The sequence below is a fragment of the Desmodus rotundus genome, chromosome X (assembly GCF_022682495.2).
Source record: "Desmodus rotundus isolate HL8 chromosome X, HLdesRot8A.1, whole genome shotgun sequence".
Classification (NCBI taxonomy): Eukaryota; Metazoa; Chordata; class Mammalia; order Chiroptera; family Phyllostomidae; genus Desmodus; species Desmodus rotundus.
The window spans coordinates 93982067-94003776 of NC_071400.1; the positions used below are offsets into that span (position 1 = coordinate 93982067).

General features: G+C 40.6%; 1 protein-coding gene across 2 annotated transcripts in view; it reads left to right on the forward strand.

Moving 5' to 3' along the window:
• PIR (pirin) overlaps positions 1-21710 on the forward strand; it is a 75452-nt gene that overhangs the window by 4745 nt on the left and 48997 nt on the right. For both annotated transcript variants that reach the window (XM_024569929.4, XM_045203228.3), the window contains exon 3: positions 5057-5149. In XM_024569929.4, the coding sequence (XP_024425697.2) occupies positions 5057-5149 (93 nt within the window). The remainder of the gene's footprint in view (positions 1-5056; positions 5150-21710) is intronic.

The window sequence follows — 21710 nt, forward strand, 5'->3', positions numbered from 1 at the left end:
CCTAACTGTCCAATCAGCAGAGAAGGAAAGCGTCTATCTAACCTCAAGGCAATTACTTTTCAAACTTTTTGCACCAAGGATTTGTCACTGAAGGTACATCTCATAAACTTTGGAGCCCACGCTATTTTAGCATAGAATTTATAGCAGTGTTTAACATCAGTGTCTGTAAGTAACTGGTTCCCTATGACTGTAAATATGAAGTTACAGGAATTCACAATGTTCTCACTGAGCCTTTTGGTGATGAATGATCAAGAAGAGATGGAGTGGGGCTGGCTCACACCTTTCATTACAATTATATATGGGCCAAGCCAGCCAGGCTGGAATTTGAATGATTGCATAGCATGATGTTAACGGGTGATTTTTCCGTGCTCCCCACAGGAGGGAAATCCACTACTCACCTGCATCTGTCTCTGCCCACTCCCCCTCCCACCAGACACTCCTTGGTGGAGTGTGATTTTCCCTGGACCACTCATATTTCTTTTTTTGCATTATGAAGAATTTCAACCATATCAAAATAGAGAAATAGTATACAGAATTTTCACAGATGCAGTGTCCACAATGATCAACTCACGGGCAATTTTATTTCATCTATACCCCCATCCATTTCTTCCCTAAGAGTATTTGGAAGTGAATCATTTCATTTATAAATATTTCAGTTTGTGCCTCTAAAAGAACTTTAAAAATATATAACTACAGTGCAATTATGACACTTAACAATTATGAGTTCCTTAATATCATCAAATAACCTTGGTTCGGATCCATATGGCCTCTGTAGGTCTGTAGGTGGTGAGTCAAGGTAGAGGAGTGTAGAGTCACAGCTGAAGTCTGTTCCAGGCTGTTTGAGACCTGGACCTTGTACTGGCAGTTTCCTTCCGCCTTGTCATCATTACCCTCAGACCACAGCAGGGGTGTCAAACTCATTTGCACCGGGGGCCACATCAGCCTCACGGTTGCCTTCAAAGGGCTGAAATAATTTTAGGACTGTACAAATGTAACTACTCCTTAACTGTTAAGGAGTTGAAATTACATTCGACACTTTGGGGGCAACTGAGAGGCTGATGTGGCTGCTGGTGAAAATGAGTTTGACACTGAGTTTAACACCACTGGTTTCAGGAGGTAGACTGAGCTGTCAGAGCTACCTTTGCAGGGCCTCTCCTTTCTGCTGCTGCCTTTTGTCTTGATGTAAACTGGCCTTTTGTGGAGTATTGGGAGGGTGGGGTCTCCTCAGATTCTACGTTACTGCCACAGGCGTTATTGTATCAGTTACAACTAGGTCTGATTATGCATAACAAAAAGCATCCTCCAAAAGCAGTAGTTTACGTATGTAAAGATCTGTGCTTTTCTTTTGAAAACCAAAAAGTAAATGGTCCAGGGTGGGCTTGGAGGCTCCACACTTACCAGAGACCCACACTCATTCTATTTCAGTTCATCATTCTTAATACATCCATAGTGCATCACTTTATGGCCCAAGATAGCTGTGGGGGCTGTAGCCACCATTTGCCCTTGGATACCGGAGGAAGAGAGGAAAGGCAAAAGGATACCTGCCAACTGTCTATCCTCCTTTTATAGGGAGACTTCCCTAAAAGTCTCACCTAACAACTCTATACCTCTCTTCAGTGACATCAAGCCATACAACCACACCTAGTTGCAAGGGAGGCTAGGGACCTAACACAGTACCACTTAGGATGAGGATGGAGTATCTTCTATGTACACAAAATTATTCTATATCACAGGTGGCAAACACAAGGCCCGCAGGCCGAATCCGGCCCTCCACCTTGTTTTATCTGGCCTGGCACCTTGTTTCTACCTGGTGGCAGCACCTAGCTCTCGGTTAACTGTTAAAGAATAGTTACATTTATACAGTTCTAAAATTACATTCAGCCCTTTGAAGGCAACCATGAGGCTGATGTGGCCCCCGGTGAAAATGAGTTTGACACCTTTGTCAATGGAGCATTATAAAAAAGTATTGAGTCGCTCTGTCCCCAAGGAACTGACATTTCTGGTAGCTGCTTCCAGTGCTTCCTGACTTAAAAATGCCGGGCTGCTGGAGCTTTACTGTGGGAGTGTCATGGGCCTGAGGGTGGTGGCTGCAGGTTTTGACTTGCCTTCTCAAGAGATCAAAACAAATAGCTTAGAAGCTGACGCAGCAATGTGGCAGTTAAAGGATTTGTGTTTGAAGGAAATTTTCATATGGCTCAAAAACTCTGAAAGATCATCAGTTTAATATGTAGAGAGAGAAAGATGTGGATGAGTTGGTGACCAAGGCAAGCATTTTAGGAAATCAGAGTTCTCATATAAATCAGATCTTGTCTACAGATAACGTGTTTCTTTAACAATGGTGTTGAACACTTGCCAAATGTTTAGAGACTGTGAGGAATTTCGATGAGGGCTAATACCTAGCCTGCAAACAGTACTTTAGTATAATAGTCTAATGCAAGATACTCTTGCTTGGTGGAGGAAGAGTGTTTGTCACACCCATCCTGCATCCCTTGGCCAGTTAAACAGTTCATCCCTCTGACTCTTTTCTCAACTAGCCCCCTGATGTGTGCAGTCTTTAAGTCGGAGCCCTCCTTTGACATTTTTGAAAGAATTCAATAAATATTTTGTTTTCAATTACTTTTTAATATTGGACTGGAGGCAACACTGGGCTGAGACGGGCTACAAAAAGATGGACTTACCCAGCTTTATGTAAGCCACCACCTACATTTTAAAGTAAAGAGGCTGAGCCTTGGTTAGGTAAAAAGAAACTTGCAGTAGAGTATTGACTTTGTATGTGTGTATGTACTATATATGTACTATATATATGTTTTATGTACACACGTGTGTGCACCTGCACGTGTGTTTTCCATAGGTAGTGAAAACAGTCAAAACCAGAAACAGACAAAGAGAGGGTTTGGTGCTTTCATTTATAGCAATATAACAGAGTAGATACCCTGAAATAAATAAACAAATAACTAACGTAAAATTAATTAGCTAGCCAAATCAGCCAAAGACAAATATCATATGATTTCACTTATATGTGGAATCTAAAGAACAATATAAATGAACAACAAAACAAAAAGAGACTCATAGACTAATTCATGTCATGGCATACATAAACTAATTGCTAAAATTCTGTGGTATACCAAAAAATATATTTTTTACCTACCTGACAAAAATAGGTATAATTTTGATTCATTCACACTCAACAGCTATTGTTGTGTTCGCTGTTGTAATTTTTTTATTTGACAATCTAAGGGAAAAATAGGTCGGGCCCCAGACTACATAGTCAGGTATTCCAGCGCACAGGTTGAAAATTGCTTCTGTAACGGGATTATGTGCTCCCACCCACTTTGAACTGTGTTAGCCCTGAGTCCCATAGGGAGGATTTAATTGCCACCCTCCCTGATTTTGGGCTTGGCCATGTCACATGCTTTGTCCAATAGTATGTATTAATGTGATTGTCCACGATTGGCTTGGCTCATTTTGTTTGTTTGTTTGGTTTTGGGGGGGAGGGTTTGCTCCGATCTTGGCTATCAGAAAAACATGTTATGGATCATGCCCACGGTTTCAGCTTGGGACCCAGAGTGAGAAGACGTGTAGAGGCCAGTCAAGCTTAGCAGCCTTCCACAGCTTTAATGCAAGTGAAAAATTTGTTTGTGAGCTATTGGGCAAAAACTTATTGTTAAATACACTGGTGCTCTGAATGTTTGCAAAGAAAACCCTAAAGAAGCTACACATGAATTATGAAAATTAATGAGCTTAGAAATGTTCAAAATTGCCTTTCTATCTACATTTCTAATCCCCAGCACCAAACTATTCAAAAACATAATTTAAAAATACTATTTATAATACCTTTACAATTACGTTAGTTAGAAAAAAACAAGTATAAGTATATGGAAAATCTTTATGGAGAAAATAACAAGTTCTATTGAAAGACATTTTCAAAGACCTAAGTAAATGGAAATAACTGTGTGTATGTATAGGAAAACTCACTATTATATGTAAATGTTTATCAGTCCCAAATTGGTTCATAGATTCACAGCAGTTTTAATCTGTTTCCACCTCTCATTTGAGCTCAAGATTGCCTTCTGGCTTTTGCTCAATACACTGGACACTAAATATCCAAAGATCCATTTATACAGGTGACATGTATGTAGATATCTCAAACCCAATGTGAACTCAAATGAAGTCACCGAGGCTGCTTCTGTGCTATTCCTTGTGCTGCTGGATGGCCCTGCCATCCTCCCAGGCACCGCAGCTCTAAGTCCAGTCATCTAATGCTCTTCTCTTTTCCCATTCTCTGTCACCAGTGCCATTGCCTTAGGCCTGGCCTTTGTCCTTGTTTGTATTATTGAAGTGACTTTCTAAATACTCTGTCCCTTTCTCTTCCTTTTCCAAACCATCTTCCACTTCTGTGCTAGTGATCTTTCTAAATCTGATCATCTCAATGTCTCATTAAAATCTATCCTCTTCAATATGAAACCCAAACTTCTTTAAGGTGTGACCTGTCTTCTCAGCCCATCTCTCATCATGATTCCATGTGCATCTTTTGCCTCAATAGAGTAGTTTCCCTGCACTTCTTCAAGGTTACCAAGCTCTGTCTCTGCTCTTTTTCTTGGAATAGTCTTCCTTCTCCCCTTTGTACTTGATTAACTGCTACATGTACTTTAAGACCCAGCATAAGTGACACCTTCCCTGATTCTACCCCAGTCTCGGGTGTCTTCCCCCAGAGTATCTCTTACCACAGTGCGATCATTGACATTCCAGTCTCGTTCCCCTGTGACATTATGAATCTGTTTGGGATACAGACTGTTTCTAGTTTGTGTTTAACTATGTAGATCTTAAATGATCTTGAAGTGTCTGTCCACTGTTGGTAGTTCTCATAAATGTTAATTCAAACCCAATCAGTGAATCAGTGTGCGTGCGTGTATCAGAGTTCCTTCCTGAAAGCAGCTTTCATGACAAAAAGTTGCTCACTGGCTACGTAGTTTTCCTACATCTGTTCATGAATGTAGCCCTTAGTAGTGTGGCTTACAAGGCATGCCTAATCTGCTGAATTTTATTTTTATTGCAGTTGAAAAATCTGGATCCATTTTTACTGTTTGATGAATTTAAAGGTGGTAGACCAGGCGGATTTCCTGATCACCCGCATCGAGGTTTTGAAACAGTAAGTAAAATAATTTGACTGCAAACGTGTGTATTTTAAAACTTGCCTCTGATCTTAAATGTAATAATCAGTTCTAATGGAAAATTCAATTGTAGAAGCAATAATAATAGGCAAAAATTAATTTATAAGTTCCTGGATATTCACTGACTACTAGAGAATTGTAATATCTATTTTGCATAAAGTATACTCAATGGAAACATTTACTGTTCTTGGTATCCTTTGAATTTGTGCCACTGGAAACATTCTTATTTGAGCAGTTAAGAAGAGTAAGAATTAACTTCTTAAAGTATTTATATAATTAAAATTTTTGCTGATAGAAGAAACTAAGATATGATTAAACTAATTTTATATTGAAATTTGTTTCTGTGCCAGAATATTCCGAAATGTTTAACCACATGCAATATAATATTTTAAACTCAAAAGACAGTCCAAGAACACTATGAGTATTTAAACTCAGTTCTAAGGAATTGTATGTAATCAAGGGGGTTGAAATAGGACATAGCCTAAAAATTAGGATTTTAAGGATGTGTTGATACATTTTACATTTACAAATTTAACTGTAAAACCTATACAGATTCTGTGGGACATTTGTTTTCAATTTTAGATACGGAAATAAAAGTGTATAACACAATATTGTGGCACTTTCAAAGATTCCTGTTCCCCACACATACATATATTCTGGGAAAATACAGGGTTAGTTAATTTGTAGTTACAAAGTTTGGTCATCTGCTCCCTGAGAAAAATCTGTAGTTTTGGAAACACACCAAGGATTATTAAACATTTAGTGTATTTATCAAGCCGATTACTGAATGAGTAAATATTAATTGAAAGCTAGGGACATGCAGGCATTGGTGTTGGGCAATCTTTTGTATGTTGGGTGTGTGTGTTTGTGTATTGGGGAGTGAGGGGAGAAGGCAGAGGCAGGGAGGCTAACAAAGAATGAGGCCTGACCCCCTGTTTGCCTCCAGGATGGTCTAGTTAAGGAAGCAAAAGATAGACAGGTAAAGAGTTCACCATTGCAAGGTAAAGGTGAAATGAGCCAAGAAGCTTCTGGAAATAGTATGAATGATTAAAGTAGTCAGGCTCCCTTTGTCACTTAGCCATTCGCCTTTCAGTTGTCTTCTCATTCCTTCCACCCACCAAGCACTTGTGCTGGATTCTGACCCAGTTCCAGATCTTGTATTCCCGCTGTGCCCTTCTGCTACTGGTCTGAAGACACTCCCACCACTGCATCCCGCAGCTGCGCTTACCATTTTGCTAATCTTTCATGGCCTTTTCCACTAGCACTTTCTCCATCAAGTTTTCCAGACAAGCCCAAGAGGATGCACTTGCTCTTTCATTTGGTCCCCTTAGCATTGTTTTTACCAGGCTCGTGCACATTAGAACCTTAGACCTCTGTAGTGGCCTCAATTCTATTCTGTCGGTCTTGAATTGCAGTTGGGAGTTGCCTCCATCACTACCTCTACTGGCCACGCCCAAGAGGACTGTAAATTGCTTTAGTTGAGGTAATCCCACACATCTCCATGTTTTCCAGTTTTCCTGCTGGAGATACTCAGTAACTACTGGCTGAAATTAATTGGATAATAAAAATAGATGGCTTTTGCTGAAGACAGTGAATATATAAAAGGAATGATGAAATACCTTGCTTTACTCTCCATTACGGAATGGGGAACTGCTATAAATTGTAAGGTACTCAACTTTAAACTACTCTGAAGGAGGTCAGCTGTAGAATATTGATATTCGACTCTTTCCTTTTGAGTAAGAATCTTCCTTAAAACTATAATCGTAATTGTAGTCAATCTTCATTGCTTTGTGGATTCTGTATTCATGAACCATCTACTCGCTTAATTTATTTGTAATCCCAGAGTCAATTTTGGGATTTGATTCATGGGCACGCACAGAGGTACACGTTCCCAGCTGAGGATGGATAAGGTGACCCTCTGCCCCCGTTTCAGCTCTTATACTGTAAACTAGTGTCCTCCTGGAGGCCTATGTATACAGTGCCATGTTTTTCTCATTTTGGTGCTTTTGCTTGGTGGTTTCACTGTTGAAAATGGCCCCCAAGCGAAGTGCTGTCTGGTGTCCCTGAGTGCAAAAGGGCTGTGATGTGTCTTACAGAGAAAATATGTGTGATAGATAAGTTTCTTTCAGGCATGAGTTACAGGGCTGTTGGCTATAAGTTCGATGTTCATTAATCAGCAATATGTATTAAATAGCATGCCTTTAAACAGAAACAAGTATAAAACAAGGTTATGTATTGGTTGGTTGATGAAAATGTGGCCAGAAGCTCGCAGCATCGCAGCCCAGTATTTCTCCAGAAGCAGTGGTTCAATGTTTGCTAATTCAGGGATCATGGCACCTTCATAGAACATAACTTCTGCGAATACCTAGAATCAACTGTATCAGTTTTCTCGAGAAGCATAGGTAAGCCAAGGAGTCAGCTCTGTCTTAATATGAATGTTAAAAGTCTGCAAATTAAAACCAGATCCACTTGTAGGCTGGCGTCACCTCCTCCTCTGTTGGTGAACAAGGGAGCATCCCTGAAAGGAGTTACTCACAAACGTTTATATCTTTCCACAATGCCAGGCTCATTAGGGAGGCCTCCCCAGTAAGCCAGTAGAGTCACACGCAGGGGGAGCTTACATAATAGAAGTGAGCAGAGAGAGCGTCCAGCACAAAGTCCCAGTCACTGGCGGCGTCTGCAGGTGGAGAGATGGGCATCAGTCCCAAGCCAGGCGGCTCCAGGGGTGGCACACATCCGGTGGAGTGGAAGTCCGGCAGGGCTCTGAGTGTGACCCCCTGGCTCAAGCGTTGGGTGGTCAGAGCTCTGACTTCTGATAGCCCACTAGGGGTGGAGGTCCCACGCATATAGGTGTCCAGATGGAATCCTTATCCAAATGTCTATACTTGTGGTTTTGGGCATTCTGCCCCTCCTGAGGGCCTTCCCATTACACTCCATTACTTCAGTCTTGACGTAGCCCTTGACATAACCTGTTATTCATGGCTGACAGGGACTCCGTAGTGGATTGTCAAGAGTGTTCAAAAAGTCCACTTTGCTCTTGCTGTCTACATCCATGGAGCAGTTTTTACAGGCTTGTTATACATTTTGAAAATGCTAATTAAGATAAAGAACAAAGTTAGAATCACTTCTTCAGTTATCTTACCATCCAAAAATAGGTATTATTATTGTTGTGATGTATTTTCTTCCAGTACCTTTTTTTCTGATATCATGCTATATATGTTTTGTGTATTTTTTTTAACTTAACATTATACTCTTAGCATTTTCCCATTATGCTTCAAAGAGCTAATCTTTACTGGCTTCATTAAACATCTGCCATGAAGGCTGTACCAATTGACATTGTTGTAGCGATGTATGAAGGTGCCGGTTTTCCCTCAGCATCACCAACACAATATACCCAACTTCTCCTTATCTTTGCTGTTTTGACAAGTGAAAAATAATGCCCCCTCATAGTTTAAATTTGCATTTCTCTTATCTGAGTGAAGTTGATTAACTTTTTAATTTTAAACATTTTTTCACCATACATATTTATCTCCTTGCCCTATTTTTTTCCATTGGGTTGCTGGTATTCTTATTCTTTTATAGAAGCTCTTTTTAGATGAAGGACATTAGGCCTTTTTGCAGTGATAGGAGTTGCAATAGTGTTCAGAGGGATTAGGCTTGTTTTGCATGCCCCTGAAGGTAAGCCTTTGGATGCAAAACATATTCTAAGGATGGCAAAAAATGCATTTAGAAACATGCTAAGTAAATGAGCCCCAAATGCATTTTTTAGCTTATTTCTCTTAATATCTTCTTGCTACAAAAGATGAGTAGCAAAAGGAAGTGACAAACAAAACAAGACATTTTCTAGGCAGGTATATCAAATACTTTTCAAAGTTTATGTTCCTTATACCTGTGAACAGAATGAATGCTTTTCTCAGGCTTTTTTAAAAAATAGCACAACATAGTATTTTCCCCTGGAAGGATCGACCTTAAAATGACTGGCCAGGAAAATCATTAAAGATGTTATGGATTTCAGGACATGTCCAAAGGACACATGGACAAAGGTGAACGGGGGTAGGATCAAGGGTGGGAGGTGGGGATGGCTGGGGTTGGGGAGGGGTAGTGGTGGGGAGAAATGGAGACAACTGTGCTTGAACACAATAAAAAAATGTGAAAAAATAAACCTACCAATACATTAAAAAATTGTAGAATCAAACCAAAAGAAGGAAGAACTTTATAACAATGCATCGTGCAGCGGTAGAACAGCCTCTGTCAGTGGAAGTGATTTTCTTATTTCTGGCGAAATACAGGCACGCACTGAATGTTAACATAATGGGCGTGGTACCAGATTCAGTGTTCCTCAAAATGCTTGCGTGCTAGATGAGCTGGTGCTGTGTTGGGATAAAAGCAATATTACAGCACAAGAATTTCTTCAAAATAATAATGATATTATTCAGTACTAACACATGAATATAAAATATAAATAAATATATATATTTTTGAAACTGGCAAAGAACTAGCATTCATGCTGCCTGTTACATACGGAACCCAATAAGCAGAGAGAGGGATTGAATCTCTATGGGCGCTTTAGTCAGATGGCCACAGATCTGAGAAAACGGCGGGCTCATACCCTAACCAGACCATCTGACATTTTCTTCCAAGCCAGCCTTTTTATAACAGAGAACAAAGTGCAGTGAGGGGTTTTGAAATTCAGGGAAAATTAGATTAAAAGAACTGCAGTATTCTCGCCCCAGGCAGGTAGCTGTTCCCAGGGGCAGGTAGTGTCTGTCTCTCCCTGGAACACAAAGGCCTGGATGCTTCCACCTGTCCCCAGGCGGTAATCTTTAGCAGTGCCCCAGGAGGTCACCGGCTCTCCCAGGAGCCAGGATGGGCCTTATCTGCACTTTCTGAAACAATAGCTTTTTAACATTTGCATTACTTACTAGCCTTATAACTATTTACCTTAAACTAAAACTTTCCAACTCTTGAGTCCCCTATCATTTTGAGTGCATGCTCACATTTTTTTGTTTTTATTTTTTAAAAAAACTTTCAAATATTTTATTGTTATTCCATTACCGTTGTCCCAACTTTCCCCCTTTGTCCTCCTCCGCCCATCCCACCCCCCACTCCCACCGTCAGTCTGCACCCTGTTGTCCATGTCCACGGGTCATTCATACGTGGTCTTTGACTAGTCCCTTCCCTTTCTTTCCACCCTTATCCCACTCCTCCCTCCCCTCTGTTTGCTGTAGACTGTTCCATGTTTCCATGCATCTGGTTCTATTGTGCTCGTTAGTTTGTTTTTGTTGATTAGGTTCCACTTATAGGTGGGATAATATGGTATTTGTCTTTCATCAACTGGCTTATTTCACTTAGCATAATATTTTCCAGTTCCATCCATGCTGTTGTGAAGGGTAAGAGCTCCTTCTTTCTTTCTGCTGCCTAGAATTCCACTGTGTGAATGTACCACAGTTTTTTGATCCACTCACCTACTGATGGGCACTTAGGCTGCTTCCAGCACTTGGATATTGTAAATAACACTGCTATGAACATAGAGGTTTTTACAAAATTCTTATTACCTCAAGTGTGATTTGTATACCTGCAGTGGTCCCACCTGGAACCTCAGATTCCTCCTGAGATTGCATCAGAACCTGCGTTTTAACAACATCCTTGAGTGATTGATGTCTGCATTAACATTTGAGAAGGCCTCAGCTAGATGGCCTTGCAAGCCAGAAATATTATAATTTTATGAGATAACAGTGAAAACCTGATTTTACTGCGTTAATGGCTAATTATTATTTTTTAAATACTTAACCCTTTGGTTTGGCTAGCTGTATATTTTCTGTGAAAAACTTGCCTGAAAATTGAGGCAGAAGGAATGCCCAGGAGAAGGAGGCACAGCTGGCGGTCACAGACAAAGGGTGAAATTTGTTCAGAATTTCCTGCCAGGAATTTGGACTCTGGGGAGCATTCTTTTCCAAAGCCCTGACTGGTAAAGGGTGGAATAATTTTGCAGTGACCTATTTCTAGTCGGGCCTGATATCTTTTTTTCTGATATCTTGATTTGTTTAGGGCAACTGTAAATGATCAGAAACAAAGAACTGTCTGAAAAACGGGCAATGCTCTTCTCTTTTCAGTCCACACCCTGCCAAGGTTTAGTTTAGCTTGAAACAGCAGTAAAGTTCACACACTGTTGATGAACCCTTCACCTACTCTAAAAAGAAATGTATTTCGTGCCTTTCGAGGTCATCCTTGAAATTATAGGGTCGCCACTTTACCCATTCTAACACTGAACATCCCGTGTGCCTTGGACCGCCTCACTCCTGGGAAGCCAGGACGGTGTGTCCCTCCTGCCTCATTAAATTTAAGAACTGGTAGGCATAAGCGGTCATGCCTGCTTCTCAGGGACATTTTGGAATCATTTTGTCAATTATGTTCTCATTTGGGCTTAGAAATGTTTTAAAAGTTCTTCACTACAAGCCTCAGCAGTTTCTTTGATCAGGAGAACAAGCCTTCCTTGTTTCAAAGGGCGTGCCCATCAGAACAGCCGCACGGGCATTCGCTGCTCGGCAGCCAGCAGTATTTGCAGGCAATGACTGAACGACATCCTGGAGAGGAAGGGAAGGGTCCTGGTGATTCACATGAAAACTCGCCCTGGGTTTAAACCTCCCGTCTCCCACCCAGCCCGCTTTTCGTCGCTTGCTATACGCTTCCAAAACCTAACCATACCCTTATTGAATGAAGGCTTGAGGTGGGAGGAGCTTGATTAAGTTAAAATCCATTTTGGACGGGGGAGAAAAAACCCCTAGGAAAATTAGGAGAGAAGGAGATATTCTCATCATTATAAAGGCTCTGTTGTTCAATGAACATCCTATGTCATAGCAAATGCTGAGATATTAGACGTACTCCTGTTAATGTGAGGAAAAAAAGACAAGAATGTCTACCAGCAGCATGGTGACTTAATATGGTTCTGGAAGCTTCGGAGCTAGTAATAAGAGTTATAGTTATTGTAAAGGAGGAGGAAAAATATTTCTTTGTAGGTAGCATTCTCATAAAAGGAGACCCCACGGTGGCTGCATGCAACTTTGGGGGCGACGTGACTGGAGGAGGACCAAGAGCACAGGACTTGTCCTGAATGACATGGAGTTTTAGCTTATATGTTTATTTGGCATGATTGAGGGGGTGAAGCTAATAGATTATAGGAAGGAAGGTAAACCCACCCTCATTTCCAACATGTCCCTTGGCACCACCATGCTAAGACTATCAACCAAAACCTGGATATAAAATATGTGAAAATCACCCACTTTCAGAATAAAAGCAACTACCAGATAGAATGGGAACATACCATTCACAATGGCAATAAGAACACTGTGTAATTCCAGGGGGAAAGTCATTCCACTTTAACCCAGTAATCCTACTTCCAGGAATCTAATAATTTCCTGGAAAAAATTCAACATAAGAACAAAGGCTTATTATACAAATTTCTATCCCAGTGCAATTTTACAAAGTTGAAAAGGAAGGAACAAAGTAAGTGTCCAGAATAATAGGAGAATGAGTATATATCTGGAAACTGTATATGGGAAAATTATTATCTATCTGGAAGATGGAATATTATGCACACATATTTATAAAAGAAATATTGTAAATAGCCCTGGTTGCTGTGGCTCAGTGGATTGAGTGCTGACCTGTGAACCAAAGGGTCACCAGTTCAATTTCCAGTCAGGGCATATGCCTGGGTTGTGGGCCAGGTCCCCAGAAGGGGGTGCGCAAGAGACAGTCACACACTGATCCTTCTCTACCTCTCTTTCTCCCTCCCTTCCCTTCTGTCTAAAAATAAATAAATAAAATCTTTAAAAATGTATATAAAAAAGAAATATTGCAAATAATTTAAATTTTTATTAATTACGGCCTGTTGAATCAAGGTTTCTCAACCTTGGCCACTTTTGACATTTTGAGCAGATAATTCTCTGCTGTGGGAGGGATGCCCCAGGATGTTTAGCAGCATCCCTGCCCTTTGCCCACTAGATGCCAGAAGCACCGCCTACCTCCAGTTGTAACAAGCGTAGTTGTCTCTAGACATTGCCAAATGTCTGCTGCAGGGGAGACGATTGCCAAATCACCCCGAGTTGAGAACTAGTGATTTAATATATGTGTCCATACAAAGGTGTACTGCACAGCCATTAGGAAAAATTCCACAGTTTGGTATGTGTTAATATAGAACCAATCTCTGTGATAGTTGGAAAGTGACAGAGGCCAGGTACAGCATTGCCAAAGTGTAGGATTTGTTTAAGAAGAAAATGTAAAGGTATGAAAAGACTACACCTCGATTCTTTTTAAATGGTTTATTATACATTTTATTGTGGGGAAGATGGACTAGTTTAGTGAATGATTACTTCCACAGACTGTATTGATGCAAAGAAAATAAAATTATAAAATTCATGTTTCAATATTGGAAAAAGATGGTACTTAGACAAAAAACGTGTAATGACAGATACAAATTTATATTCATGGAGCTTTTAAACATTTTTTGGTTTTTAGTATATTCATAAGATTGTGCAACTATCACCTAATTCCAGAACATTTTCATCTCCCCCAAAAGAAAGCCCGTATCCATTAGCGGTCACTCCCCATTCCCACTTCCCCCAGCTTCTGGCAACCACAATTTCTGTCTCCATGGATCTGCCTATTCTGAACACTTCACATGAAAGGAAGCATACCATATGGAGTCTCTCATGTCTGGCTTCTTTCCCCGAGCCTAATGTTTTCAGGGTTCATCCATGTAGTTTGTATCAGTACTTCATTTCTTTTTTATGCCTGAATAATATTCCACTGTACAGACAGCACATTTTGTTTATCCACTCATCTGTTGATACACACTATCAATCATAGACAGATAGATAGTCATCTGTGATAGACGCTTGGCTTATTTCCACTTATGCTTTTTCTTGGGTATGCCTAAATTATCTCTGAAAGGATACCCAAGAAACTGCTAATATACATCCCAGGGAAGGTTACTGGGTGATGAAGGAGACTGGAAAAGAATTAATTTTCACTCTAACTCTCTCTGTTTGTACCTTTACAGTTTTGACCTATGCTTCTTGGTTAATTATTTAAAATATTGATATTTTCAAATGGCATATCTTCCTATGCCATATTCAAAGATTTTGAAAAGTGTCCTTGTGGTTGTGAAGCTCCTGGTGCTCACCTGCTCTCCAGGAACTCTTGCTGAGGTGTTCCACCTGGGTCTGCTTTCTCCACATAAAATTCACCCAGTTTGTGTTTTGTTCCAGTGAACCAGAGAAGCTGTGTAATATATGCTAATGCGTAATGGGGAGGATGACCTAGGGGCAGCTTCCTCTAAGAAATATTTGTGGATATTTCCTCTTAGAAATATTGGAACCTTTGCCACCTGAGGTTCCGATGAAATTTAAAAGAGTGCTTCAATATAAAAGCACGACCATCTCCTCTGTTACATGTCCCCTGGCTGAATGGAAATTAAAATGGGGTGTGTGCGTGCACACATGTGTGTGTGAGTTTAGACATGGAGGTGGAAGTGTTCGAGTTTGCAAAAAAGTTAGAAAATGATTAAGGAGGAACAAGAGACATCTAGTTGAAGAAGTTTTGCATTCTAAGGGGGAAGTTAGCACTTCTAACAGAAAGGTCTGGGAGGGTTTCAGGGAAAATTTGGCCATTTAATAAAACCTTAAGGAATAAATTAGATATGACTCTCTGGACAGTGTGGGGAAAGATGGAGGGCATAGTATGGGGATAGACTAGAAATAGTGAGTAGTTTATTTGGACTTACAAATTGGATGTGTGGGGGGCAAGTGGGATCTAGGTTGGGCCATTACTGGGGAAGTCCTTGAGGTCTTGGACGAGGAGCTCAATCTTTATGAATGAATGGCCAATATTTCATATCCCCCAAACCCCCAAGTTTGTGCAATCATATTAAATGAGAACCGTCTTTAGTCTAAAAGTTCACATTTAGACTGTCTCTGTCAGCAGTTCTCAACTATAGGTGCTTTTGCCTACCCGTGGCAATATCTTGAGACAGTTCCTGTTATAGCAACTGGAGGATGCTACTGCCACCTAGTGAGGAGAGGCCCGCAATGCTGCGAAACATCTTAGAAGGCAGGGACGCTTCCCGCAGCAAAGACTTTTAAACCCTGGTCTGTCTGTCAACATAAGTTACGTGAGGAAATAGCAGTTTAACTGAAGTATTCTTCGAAAGTAGTCCAAATAAATTCCCAACAAATTTCTCCATTATGCCCCACCCGATTAACGATTGCAAACAACCCACTCACGTCTGAGAGACTGCATTCCTAGAGTTCTTAAGTAGACAGATCGGAGGGAGGGATGTAATAAAGACTATAAACCAGTCATTAAACATTCTTGATGTCACCAAATATAAAATAATTCTTTTCAAGTGAGACTAAAAATAAATCCAAAATAAATTATCATAGATCATCACACGATCAAAAGCTCCTTGCAAATCTTCAACTCTTTTAGCAAAGCTGCTTTGGAATTGCCCATCCATAGACTCTTAAAATGAAATGCCTGCCCTATAGGATTAAACCGGAAGGTGATTAGGACATGCAAATAACATTAGCTCCCAGTTTTGTGAGAAGATTCACATGCTTTCTGTACATTACCCTTAAGCCTCACCAACAACCCTGAAAGGTAGGAATTGTTAGGCCCCTATTTTACATGGGAGGAAACACGGGCTCGGGGAAGTGCTGACTTGTCAGGCTCACACAGTCCATACACAGCAGGCTTGGGCGGGCCCATCTGTCCCAGGCTCACACCTGACCACTCTTCCACGCTCCTGCTCCTTCTACAACAAAATTGCCTTTCTATACATCTGATATTCTCTTGATACACTGACACATTGATACCATTAGAAATGAGATTCCACAGGTGATACAGATCCCCAAATCAATCGCCTCATATTCTTGCTGTTAACTCACTTACTATGGGATTCAATGCTTTCATGGTTCTTGGTTGGGGGGGTCCGAATTTTCCCGCCTGTCAGCGCAAAGTAACACGGTCACTTCTCTTCTGAACTTTCGGGAAATGGATTAGGTCTGTTGACTGCCTGGATATTTAAGGACAATCATTTAGCTTCTTGTAGCCACAAGGAGACCATTTGTGATCTAGTAATAACATGATAATGAATAAAATCATGCTTTAATTGCTTATGATCCTTTATCACAACCTAAAAACTCTTTTCTTCCTTCTATACACCAAATTTGCCCTACCCGACTCCAGCTTTCCCCCAGTATTCTAGTCTTTTAAGGACCAGCTGGGTGGCTGCCTCTTCCATGAATCGCTCCCCTATTCTTCCAGGTTCTTCATCATCAAAATTAACCTTCTGTGTTTCTACTGGGAGTAATTGTACTTCTCTTCAGTATTCACTTCTTTTATCTGTACATTTTAGTAGTGTTTCGCCGGTAGCTCCCTGAAGGTGAGCAAGGGGTGATCATCGTGTTCTTCTTGGGTGATTTCTAACTTTCCACTTACGAGTTTGTGATGACATTTTCCTTGTGAAGGCAAAAATGAAAGCGAGATTAAAAATTATTCCAAAATTTAAAGTTTATTAAAAAAAAAAGAAAGACAAAAAAAAAAGAGAAAGAAAAAAATTGACATCCCTATATCAGACCCCCTTATTATAAAATGTTGTATCACTTCTTGAAGTCCAAATTTCTGATAATTGTGGCCCAATAACACCACGTACAATGAACACATTCACTAAAAGTCTGAGAAATTAACTCCTTGTAATGAATTGAATCAGGGAATAATAATAATGTGCCAACCAAATGGTATCAATTGCTCAATTAAATTAAATATTATTATAATGGAATTTTAACAAGATATTAAAACAAGAGGGGACTTGGCATGATTCCTTTAAACCTCTCTCTCTGTCTGTAAGAGCCCCAAACCTGCCCAGGACCATGTGTGTAAGGCAGCATTTTTCAGGCACTTCATCCGTAAGTGTCTGCCTTGACAGCTTTTAACTAGAGACTGTGCTGAGCAGAAACACCTCCCTTTATACCACAGCACAGCTCGTCCTTCGATGACTAGATGGCAACCTGTCACATGGACACATGGACACAGTCTGACTGTGGAAAACAGTGAGCACACATTGCTAGGGCCAGCAGACGGCACTCTTAAGCAAAAGTACTTCTGACTACGCACTTTCCCCCTGGGTACAGACACAACACTTCGTATGTGGGAAATTTGGGTAATCATAGAAGTTGGCAGAGCATTCCCTTGATGCTCCTTCAATATAACAGGGGAAATAAAGCAATGAATGTGAACACCTTGACTATAGATTTACAAGATATAGGTCATATCAGTAAAGCAGCCGGCCTGATGATTACATGAGGAGCCAGGGGTAGTTTGTCTGAAGAGACTTCCCAAAAGATTGAATCCTGAGTGGGGTTTGAAGAAGAGGGGCAATCCTGGCCCTGGGGATTTAGAAACAGCTAGGAGTTTCTGAGGGAGTATGCAGTTCAGCTCACCTGAGCAGTTAGGTTCAGGAATATGATCATCATAGAACCTGATGTGCATGTCAGAAATTTTACTCAGAGTGAAAGGAAAATTAGTAGATTTAGGAGGCTTTTAAAAATAGGGGCAACAGAAAAATATAGAAGTGAAATTGCCTTTTGGTCACTTGTTTTCTTTTTTTTTTTTTTTAAGATTTCACTTATTTATTTTTAGAGAGAGGGGAAGGGAGGGAGGAAGATAGGGAGAGAAACATCAATGTGTGGTTGCCTTTCACACGCCCCCTACTGGGAACCTGGCCCACAACCCAGGCCTTGTGCCCTGACTGGGAATTGAACTGGTGACCCTTTGGTTCCCAGGCCGGCGCTCAATCCACTGAGCTACACTAGCCAGGGCAGTCAGTTGTTCTTTTCCATGTACTTAGATGTTGGGTAGAACTCTTCAATGTCCACACCAAGAAAGGATCCATTGATCACCTCATCTCAGGATCCTGTGGCTGCCTGTCTCTCCACCAACTCCTCTACTTTACCCTGGAATCATAAGGCCTAAGTTTTTGGTTGTGTACAATAGTGCAAGGATTCTTTCTTTGCTAGAGGTGCCAGTTTGTCTTAAGCCCTTGAAATTGGCAGTGCTGGCTGCTCTTGCAACTCACATCAGATCTGTCCTTGGAGGGAAGCACTGTGGTCGCAATACATACATTACTGCCAGGATGGGAAATAGTTTTAGCTTCAGAGATAGAGCATGTTAATTTATGTCCTTGCTCTGCTACTATTAATGGTGTAACTTTGATTATACTAAGCCATATGTTTTTATTAATAACCTGTAGATAACAATATATTCCCAGGATCAGATGCTTTGTGAATGTCGAAATGCTATGCAGCCACAAGATGCTACTGTTCATCCATTTGTTCATTCATTCATTCATTCATTCGACAAATTTTCAGTGTCGGCTATATGCTATAGCTTTCAGGGAGGTAACATTCTCTTAGGTAAGACAGACAATAAATGCATAACCAAATATTTGTGGCATAGAGTGTCCCTTTATGAAAATGCTTGGAAGAAGAAGCAAGTCAGAACAGGTTGACCAATATGACGGGATGGTTGGGGGCGGTCGCTCGTATGCAGTAACATTTGAACAGAGGCCTGAATGAAGTGAGGAAGTAAACCATGAGAATATCAGGGTAAGTACATTCCAAAAATGGGATCTCTGCCCCCAAAATTGTGGTAGATATGCTAATTCTAGAACTTACCAAACTCTCATTATGTGCCAGGTGCTTTGCAAACATTACCCAATGCTTAGTGAGCTCCTTTCCTGGGTTCATGTTGTTACATGAAGAAACTGAGCCTCCTAGAAGTTAAAGAACTTTGCCCCGCATCTGATACCTGGTAAATGGCAAAAGCGAGGTTCCACCTAGGGCCCCAAAGCCTTGGTGTTTCCCCGAGGCAGGGCCATACCAGCAGGGGGCAGTGTGTTGGGAGTCCCTGAAGCATCAGTGCCGCTAGAGGGTTGGGGCAGGAAATGTCAAGGCAGGACCCATTAGACCTTTAAAATATTTAGATTCGTACATTGGCCGAACACCTAACCCATGTTGGTTATGTTTTCTGTTTTTGCTGAAACCACCTTTTGTCAGATGTAAAGGTGTTATGTAGGGCTGGGGCTGGATGAGCCTATTCAGTGGGGTGATTTTTCAGGTTTCTAAGTGATTGTTCAAATAACTAAAACTTTTTAAAAAATAACTTGGGTCCTTAATTGTATGCATTCAAACATTGTGTTTCTGTCCTTAAAGACCAGTTAGCTGCTTCTATTATGCAAGCTGTTCCTTGCTGGCCTTTCTCATCAGCCATGACCTCAAGTTGTGTTTTTGTTTTTTTCTCTTTTTCCTAGTCAGCTACCAAGAGAAAAAAAAAGCCACTATTTTAGAGCAAATAGAAATGAAAAGAAACATAGTTTTTTCTATAACTAGACTTTTATAAGTCTTGCAAAAAAAAAAACAACCAATAAGTTATATTATATCTTGTGCTATGATTCTTCAGAATTAATTTAAAGCTCTTTGAGGTATACCTTTCTTAAATTTCACATTGCAAGTGACACGTTTATTATTGTTGTGGGTTTGTGCCCTTCTCCTTCCAAATACAAACACGCAAAATACAACAAGAAATAAGAATTGACAAGGAAGTGAAAGTATTTAGTAAAGACCCGTGGAAAGTTTAGGACTAGAAGGAGGCAAGGGCGAGCAGGACCAGGAAGCACGGCAAGTCCTTTAAGAAAACACCTGTTTCAGATTACACGTTTCTTACTTAATTAGACACATGCAACTCTGGAGTTTAAACATAACACTCCCACATCCATCAACCACCCATGGCAATTCTCCAGGTGTTTGCAATTATGTAATGTCCTAAAAAAGCATCTGGATTTTGTCAACTTGCAAAGTGTTGCTGGAGTTTTAAACAATTCTTTGCAAGCATCAGCTTGGACTTAAGGTTTCAGCGTAGCATTTATAACACTTAACAAAAATAAAGAAAATAAAAGGTAGATAATAATAAAGAGTAAATCAGTTCTTTGGTTTCTGATTTCCCCTGAAAGGCTGAAAGTACGGTTTTCGCTGTAAGTAGGAGAAGGTAGGCCTTACGGGATCAGAGGGTTTTCGTTATCCAGACGCCTGTAATTCCGATTTCATAGTGTTTAGGACGGGAGAACTGATGCTTACTTGAATATTGCCGCAGAAAAGAGGAAATCCCCCCTCCAAAATTAGAGGAAAAGGGGGAATAATTGTCTTCTCAATCTTTTAGAAATAGTGTTGCAATTGCTGTCTAGAATAATATCTGCAAAACAACGACAAAACACCTCTTTTGGTGTCTGCATACATTTTCATCTTTAAATGAGTCGTGCTCACCACAGTTTCCTTTTTAAAGTTGCTTTGCATGTTTTGAGATGATTAACAACTAGAAAGCCCCTAGGCTTGGGTAATTGGACAATCATTGGAGATGGAAAGAATATGATTTGAAAGAGACTACTTGGAGAACCTAAAGGAGAGCTTCAGCCCAAAGAGAATGAAAATTGCCTTTATTATGCAGTTATTTAAATTAAGAATGCATGCGTAAGGCAAACAAGGAAAGCAATTCTAGACGCTGCTCCTGGAAGTTGGGCTGCTGCTTTGAAATTCGGAATTTTTAAGCTTTATGGGGGGTCCTAAGTGCTTAATTTGTATTTTGGCATGAGTTCTAGTTGGTAACGTATACAAGTCAGAGCTAGCTATATTTTTAAGAAGACTTTATCTATCTGTCTATCTATCTATTTATATTTAGAGAGAGGGGAACGCAGGGAGAAAGAGAGAAACATCCATGTTAGAGAGAGAAACATTGATCAGCTGTCTCTTGCACACACCCTGACTGTGGACCGAACCTGCAGCCCAGGCATCTGCCCTGACTGGGAATTGAACCAGCAGCCTTTCACTTTGCAGAATGATCCCCAACCCACAGAGTCACACTGGTCAGGGCAGAACTAGCTCTGTTGTCCTCACATGTAATAGGGAATTATTCTTCTTAATCTGAGTGGTTTCCCTGATGTCACACTGCCTTCCTGCCCAGCCGCAGTTCACTGAAGCAAGAAACAAGGCACAGCACTTATTTTCACTCACTAATCAGCAGCAGCATCTTTATACTTTTCCAAAATAAATAAATCGTTTTCGTTGTAAAAATGTAAAGTACTCATTTCAGAACACCCAAACTGTCACACCAGTGGAAAGAATGTAGCAACACATAGCTGTAATTCCACCATCTGGAGATGGCCACAGTGAAACAGGGTGCAGCCAAGAGGAGGGCCCTAAGAAGGGATTTATAATGGGGTCCAGGACTCGGGGTGTCTAGGGAATATTAGAAAAATGTATATAGGATGTCCTCACCCCCACAGGCCTGAGCCAGGGGGGATGGGACACGTGGAGCAGGGCCATTCAGAGCTGTTTTGGGTAGCAACAGCTTTGCAGCTTGCCCCTGGCATGGTCATTTAACATATCTATAACCTTTAACTGGTTTCATAGATATGTTAAATAGCTGTGCCCA